This window comes from Brassica napus, chromosome A7, assembly GCF_020379485.1.
Source record: "Brassica napus cultivar Da-Ae chromosome A7, Da-Ae, whole genome shotgun sequence".
NCBI lineage: Eukaryota > Viridiplantae > Streptophyta > Magnoliopsida > Brassicales > Brassicaceae > Brassica > Brassica napus.
In genome coordinates this window covers 7,435,258-7,443,358 of record NC_063440.1, presented here as the reverse complement: position 1 = coordinate 7,443,358, position 8,101 = coordinate 7,435,258, and the positions used below count along the sequence as shown (strand labels likewise).

Sequence of the window (8,101 nt, the reverse complement as noted above, 5' to 3'; positions counted from 1 at the left end):
ATGAGAAGTTTGTCGACTTCTTCTGCTCGTTTTCCTCGAATCTCTAATCATGGTGTGCCTACAAAATGTTGGTGTGGCGAGGGTATCACAACTTTTGGTTCATCGACGGCGGAGAATAGGTATCAACGATTCTACAGATGCCAAATCGCAAGAGATGTAAGTCCATGTTTCTATTCGTGTTGCAGTAAAAACCATACTGACTGATTTTTGGTTTCATTTGCGATAGAGAAAAACTGAGAATCATCTATTTAAATGGATTGATGAATCTTTGATTGACGAGATACGGATGGTAGATGCGAAACATGAGAGAGTTGCTCAAGAGATTACGAAATTTGAAGAAAGGGTTATGGAAAAAGTGAAGTCTGAGATTGTTAGAGTTGAAGCTGATTTGTCGGAAAATCTCAAAGAGAAGGTGAACTTGGAGATTGCTAGAGTTGCACAGGAGATGAATAGAAGCTAAAGATTGCGACGGTGGCTATGGTTGTTATGGGAGCAATCGTAGGAATATGGACTTCTCTTACTGTCTGAGCAAGTTCCAGTGATTGGTTGCTTGTTGTCTGAGTTTGAAGGGTTCAAAATAGCTTAAGTTTGCATTGTTGTTTTCATTATGATCTACTATAACACACCTGATGGATTCTTGTTTACTTTTGGTTGCTGACTATTATCAGCTTCAGTTCACAATCTAATACTTATCGTTTGTTTTTTTTGTTTCAAAGCTAGTAGCTTCAGTTAATTGCTTCAGTTCACAATCTTCTTGTCTGAGTTTATTGGATAGGAAAGAGATTAATGTTGCAGTAAAAATACAAGAGAGATAACAAGATGTCTAATATCCATAACGAAGAACAATAAAATCCAAAACCAAACAAAACAAGTAAATCAAGTAACCAACACCATAATGAATAACAAGCTAATCAAAACCAAGAAAATCCAAAACAACGAACTGGCTAAATAGCTCTGTCACATGTAGCTCTGTTATGATTCTCTTCGCCACATCTACTGCATATGCGCCTCTTTTTTTCTTGAGCTCCTTGCGATGAACGGAGTTTGTCTTCAACCGTCTCGTATCTGCGCTTTCTTCTCCTTCATGCTCCTCTTCTTAATTAAGGAGGAACCACATTAGCATTCCGAACATCATCTGGAACAACCCAACTATCCTCAGGAACACCTATTGGATTGATAGTTTCTTGATAAGCTGTTCTCCAAGTGGAAGTCGTGTACATGTCATCCGTTAGTGAGGATGGGGCTCGACCAACTGTTAAACCAGTCTTGATTGCGTGTCTACATGGGATTTTCAGTATGTCGTATTTCAAACATGAGCAGGTTCTTCTGTCCAAATCAACCAGGCAGTCGATTGTATCTCTGCGAACCAAAAAACGGTACTCGTCAACTGGCTGCACCAGAAACGTTTTACCCTTATTAATCCGCCTGTCTATCTTTTTCTCGATAGCAATAGTTATTGGTTTTGTGTGCTTCCTGCTTCATGTGCGGCGTTCGAAGAACCAACGGGTCAGCATTTCTCTGATGCTATCCAACGAAGGAATGACTAGATACTTTCTTGGTGTGCGCAAAGCATAGTTTATTGATTCAGCTGGGTTTATCGTTTTGATGTCATACCTGAATCCTGGAAACTGATAGCAAGCCCACTTTGTAACATCTGCATCTGTTAAATATTTTCCAATTGCTGGACTAATATTGCACACAGCTTGGAATCGCTTCTGAAAATCAATGACTCTATAAGCTTTAGAAGCTTTTGCAATCAACCAGCCAGTCCCTTTCCTCTGTAATGTATGACCACATTATTCAACAAATGGTGGATGCAAATTCCATGTTGAGAAAGAGGATACACATTCTCTATTACCTTACAAAGTGAGGCATTTTTGTCTAACACAAAAGCTAGAGAATTTTCGTCCGCAACAACAACCTTTAGCTGTCTCATAAACCAATCCCATGAACGATCGTTTTCTGAGTCCACAACCGCAAACGCAACAAGATACAAGTTAGAGTTTCCATCTAAAGCTGTCGCAGCAAGTAATACCCCTTTGTATTTGCTCTTCAAAAATGTCCCATCAACAACAAGAAATTGGCGCATGGCTGTCTGAAAACCTCGTACTGATTGGCCAAACAAAACGAAGAGAAATCTGAATCTATCATCAACACTGGTTTCATAAAACGTATGCGTTCCTGGATTAGCTTCTCTCAGCATGTGCAAGTACTTTGAATTTTTCCAAAACTCTTCTCTGGAATACCTCTAACCATGCCAATTGCAAACTCCCGAGCACCCCATGCTAAGGACTTAGATATCTCGCATCCATGTTCCATCCTCATAATATGTATGACATCATTAGTTTTGGGACCTTCTTTCACACCATCATACCTATGCATTATTAGACCGCCAACTGTTTTTGCAGAAGCTGTCCGACCACCATTATTTATATTCGACGCAGCGCATGTATGATCCACCACATATTTTTTGATGATTAAATATGTGGAACCTGATAACCCCTCAGCCCGGACACTCCATTTGCAATGGTTGTCAATGCATCGGATGTACCAAAGTTTTTTGTCAGATTTCACAACTTTGTAATCGAAGTTATGTTTTTTTGCTGACATTTCTAATGCTGCTTTCAACATGGTTTTGTTTTGAAATGTTTGACCCCTCTTCACAGCATCCATCAAAGAAAACATAACACTTTTTCCACTATCATCTTCTTTTGCACTTATGGCGAGAACATCATCTTCTTCATAGCTGTTTGAGTTACAATTATCTTCGACATCCTTGCTTGATTCAGATGAACTAACAGTGTCATCTCGAGGGGGAAACGAGGTATGTTCACCTTGCTCTCTAAAAGGCGAGTTATATTTCTCATTATCAACCCCAATGTTGTTGTTGTTTCCACTGATAGGTGAAGTATACACACACAACCTTGTAGAAGCTTTTCCACGTACATATGTAAGAAATTTTTTGATTTGCCGATCACTCTCAATGATAACTGGGGGACAGTCTATTGAACTGATTAACTCCATAGATAAGTAGCCTAACTCAAGCCCGATAAGGTTTTGGTCAATTCCAAAATCTTCAAAAGCCATACGCCTTAGGTCTTCAAAGGAACTTGTCAATTCCATGTACAGTACTCTACCTCGTTTGTTCTTATCAACCGCAAATCCCCATCCTTTAAGGAGATCAAGCTTTCACAACCCACAAGAAGCATAGGTATGCATCTTCTTCAACAAGAAATTCAAAATTTTTGGATGAAAAAAAAAATCAAAATCGTCTCACCAAGAAGAAGACCACAATATTTTTAAAAAAAATTAACTTGGAAAACACAAAATTTTAGGAAAATAGATTTAGAATATATTCTCTTAACATGTTTTGGAGATATTTAAGCAAAATATACAATTCGAAATTCGTAGAACATACATTACGTTGTCCGTAGAATAAAGGTATTTGGTAGATTATGGAATCATATTATCGCAGTGTCATGAGACATGGCAGATTTTGTCATTTCGCCTTTGTAGATATATTGGAATTAGTTAGTTAATCAAATCTACCGTAGTTCAGAAATAAAAGAAATGGTAGTCGATTATTCTACCTTGTCTACTGTAGCTCAGAAATAAAAGAAATGGTAGTCGTTTAATTCTACCCTGGTAGAATTATAACAAATGCTCGATTTAACATTCTGCTAGTTGCAGATATTCATGTACTTAGCCGAATATGCAATCTACATCCTCGTAGACACTAGATTATGTTTTCTGCCATCGGTAGACCAAAATATGAAATTGTGATCCATAAATATTTATTCAACCAAAGTATTTTTCATATGTTTGTCTCTTGTTTATATGCATTTTGAATATTTTTCCATATTTTTCTGATTCTTAAAATAACTGATATGATTTTTTAAAGTTGATCAGGGGTATCTAAGTCCAAACCTGACCAAAAAGAGATTTATGGCAAATGGACAATGTACTTGTTTTTCTATTCCGTTTTGGCAATTTTTTCATTAAAATATTATTTATTATATTATAATGTATGGTATATATCTTGACTTCAATATAAAAGCTAACAAAATTTAAACCTAACGTTGATTGCCTTAAATCTGGATGTTATATCTAGGCGATGGATGTTAGATCACATATATCATACCAACTCGGTTGCATCAATAGCGTTGCATCAAGTTATTATGTATGTTACATCTGATCGTGGGCTTATGCCCATGAGTCTATATAGTCTAGGGTTTTAGATGCGAGATGCTACTATATATATCTTGTATTCGAAGTAACCCTAAACTTGCACATTGTAAGTCTCTCTTTGCCCGTGGGCGTAACCCTAGGGGTGAACCACGTTAAATATTTGTGTTGTCGTTACTTTTTTTTTATTCATCTGTTTCCGCATATGTTCCTTCTCACGTCCGTTACAACAAAATGATATCAGAGCTAGGTTTGAGGCTGGTGATCTGGTGAGATGATGTCTGGAATAATCGCAAAGATCGACAAGTTTGATGGGAGAAATAGCTTCAGTCTTTGGCAGATCAAGATGCAGGCGTTGCTGAAGCAACAAAGCATCTGGGGACCATTGTCAGAGAAGAAATCTGAAGCAGCTGATTTGGAGGCTCTAGAAGAGAAGGCGTTTTCAACAATTTTGTTGTGTCTAGCAGACGAGATTATCATCGAAGTGTCGAATGAGAAAACGACTGCTAGTTTGTGACAGAATTTGGAGAGTTTGTACATGACAAAATCTCTGACGAACAAGCTACTTCTGAAGCAACGCCTCTTCGCCTTGCGTATGAAAGAAGGTATTAAGCTTCGCGACTATCTTGACACGCTAAATTCGATATTACGGGAGCTGCGCAACATCGATGTTAAGTTGGAGGATGAAGACGCGGCAATAATCATGTTGGTATCTCTGCCAAACTCCTTCGAGAACTTTCTGCAATCGTTCATTGTTGGCAAAGATACAGTGAAACTGGAAAACGTTAGGTCGGCGCTTCATAGTCGGGAATTGTGCCATAAGGCATCGAGCTCAAAAACATACAATCATGCATCGGGGTTGTTTGTCAGTGGTGTGAAGGGACATGGGAACATAAGGACTTTGAAAGATAGGTAGTCGTTTCCAAGAAGTCCTAAAGCATCTGATATTTGCAACTACTGCAAAGAGAAGGGACATTGGAAGTCAGACTGTCCCAAGATGAGGGAGCAGCAGTTTGGGTCTGTTGCAGTAGCTGAGGATGAAACCAAGTCTGACGATGACATCGCTCTTGTTGTGCACGGACACACACACTCTTCTAATGTGCGGGTTCTTGATACGGGAGCATCCTACCATATGACACCGAGGAGAGAGTGGTTTTCAGAGTACACAGAGATACTTGACAGCAAGATTAAGATGGCTAACGAATTTGTCTGCAAGATTGATGTGATCGGCTCAATCAAGCTCATGACACATGATGGTAGATTCTGCACATTGAACAAGGTTAGGCATGTTCATCAATGACGAAGAATTTGATATTCGTGAGTCTTCTGGACAGCAGAGGGTTAAAATCTTTGGGTGGCGATGGAGTTTTGAATGTCTATAGAGGTTCTGATGTGGTTCCGAAGGGTTTCATGAACGATACTCTTTATTTGCTGAAGGGTACAACGGTTACTTGTTCAGCAAATGTTGCATCACTAGAGAGCCCAGAGGAAGATATGACTAAGCTATGGCATATTAGGCTTGGACATGTGGGTGAGCGTGGGATGCAACATTTGTCAAAGCAAGATCTGCTTCATTTTGATATTGGTTTGGAACTCTGCTCGGAAGAGTTCAAACAGTTTTGTAAGGATGCAACATCTGCCAAGCATCTTACAGACATGGGAACACCACAGTGGGATGGTGTTGCAAAATGGATAAACCAGATAATGTTAGAGAGAGCGATGTGCATGCTCTCGAGTGCTGGTTTGGAGAAGCGGTTTTGGGCTGAAGTAGTTAACACGGCTTGTTACTTGATAAACCTCGGTCCCCACACAGGCATCGAGTGTAGGATACCTTCTGAGGTGTGGCCAGGTAGATCTGCTTAATATTCACTTTTAAAAGTGTTTATGGGCTACGGTGATGGAGTCAAGGGATACATGGTCTGGTATCCATCAGAAAACCGAGTGGTTCTAAGCAGGAATGTTATCTTCGATGAAACATCTATGGTTAGAAGCTCAGGGTCCAGTTTAGAAGCAGAAAATGGTAGCACTGATAAACAGGTTGATACGCCCTAAATCGGGAAGGATCACTTTAGCTGGGTGTTGGATATGATCCGAGAAGGCAAACGACACTTCTGGAACTGAGATGGATTGAAAGGATCGTCAAGAGATGCGAAAAGGCTCTTGATATACCCACGATCTAAGGCTAACCACCCAAGAAAGAATGAATGTGTTGGCTAACCACCAAACAACACACAAGATGATTTGGCTGATCACCAAATCAACAAGCCGGTTCACACCAATGAACTAGCTAAAGAACTCTCTCTCTCACTCAGAGAAGAAACGAAATAAACTGAAAAACATAGATTGATTTTATTCATAGAAGAGTTTACATATTTTTACTAGATGTGGTCAAAGAAAGACATAATTATTTGTGAGAATCACACATCTAGGAAATGAGAAATTTGACTAGAAAATAATAAATGAGTCAAAGTTAATGAGTTTGAGGTAGACTGGAGACCTTTCGACTATTTTCCAGGTTCATTCTGGTCGTTCTGGTCCATGGTGGTAAGGATCAAGACGTGGACTGGATGATCCGTACGGCCCAAATTCGCGAGAACTGAAGATCACCTGATTTGCAAATTGCATAACTCCCACATCTGAACTCCGTGTGATATGATTCTTCTTCGAAGAGCTTCGTAATTGAGTTGACCATATTCCCAAAGTAATTTCATGCGTAGAAACCCCGTGGTTTGGAAGATATGAGTCAAACAATGAACTTATATCATTATCGTTTTCCATGATCAATGCATGTCTGTTTTGCCCGGTGCGCCACTCAAGGGCACATCACAGGTGGAGCTGCAAGATGATCATGAAGTGATCGATGTGCAGGAAGTCACAAAAAATCAAGAGGAGCGTGTAGAAGATGTTCAGTTGGAGTCTACGGAGACTCAACGGCTTGATGCTACAGAGCGTAGCATCGCGAAGGGACGACCAAGAAGGGTTGATGTCAGGCCACCAGAGAAATAACGCTTCGAAATACATAGGTTTGGATCTTGATTGTAATCATCGTTGTCGATAAATTGTTGCTTTGTTCTTATCATTTTGGTGTGTATTTGGAAATATTTCACATGATTGGAAGTTTCCAGTGTTGGTTTTTTTGTTTGCGACAATTTTGGTGTGGTTTCAAAATACATAGGTTTTGATTGGCCTTACTATACGCAATACGCAAGAGTTCCTAAGACCATGATTAACTCGGGCTCATAGGATGGGGTTCTTAGCTTCGGTTAAGAACCATTTCTCAGCTTTTAACTAAGAAAAGCTAAGAACCATCTTTTAAATAAGAGATATAAGAGCCGTCTTTTAGCCAAAAAGTGTAAAAAAAAAATAAAAAAAAATAAAAAATGTCAAATCATGAGTTAAAAATCCCAAATTAAGAATTCAGGTTAATCATGCTCTAATTACTATACGACAATTTTGGTCATGATTTTAAAAGGCCAATAAAATCCCTTCAAAGATATGGACTAGACCATGGTACAAGGAAAAGATAAACGAGGTGGTCGAAACCGTGGATACCATCCAATACGCTAGTGATTTGTTTTTTCCTTCTCTTATTTCAGTAAGTTTATGTATCATAAGTTTTTCACTAAAATAGCATGTGTACAGTGTACTTACGGTTATTTAGGGAAACATCAAATAAAAGTTACAACTAGACAAATAAATGTAACTAGGTGGACCGCCCGCACGCATGTGCGGGCATTAACATTAATATTAAATTGATAATTACATATTTACAACTATATAATACTTATTTTACATTTATGTGGTTAATATGAAAGATTCGATGTTACATATTGATATTTATACTATGTTCATATGAACAAAGAATACATTAGAACGTTTACATTGAAAATTTCAGTGTTTCGTATAAACAATATGA

The 8,101-nt window shown here is 38.7% G+C and overlaps 2 protein-coding genes across 2 annotated transcripts; one reads left to right on the top strand and one right to left on the bottom strand.

The window, feature by feature from the left end:
• Positions 1 to 460, top strand: LOC106404127 (uncharacterized protein At4g04775-like). The gene is made up of 2 exons (XM_013844872.1): positions 1 to 156; positions 227 to 460. Exons 1-2 carry the CDS (start codon positions 1 to 3, stop codon positions 458 to 460), a joined length of 390 nt encoding a protein of 129 aa, XP_013700326.1.
• A 640-nt stretch (positions 461 to 1,100) lies between these two features.
• On the bottom strand, positions 1,101 to 3,123 carry LOC106404128. Its single transcript, XM_013844873.1, has 4 exons — positions 2,214 to 3,123; positions 1,859 to 2,109; positions 1,615 to 1,778; positions 1,101 to 1,278 (listed from the first exon to the last, which is right to left on the bottom strand). The coding sequence occupies exons 1-4, from the start codon at positions 3,121 to 3,123 to the stop codon at positions 1,101 to 1,103; spliced, it is 1,503 nt and encodes a 500-aa protein (XP_013700327.1).
• Between the last annotated feature and the right edge of the window lie 4,978 nt (positions 3,124 to 8,101).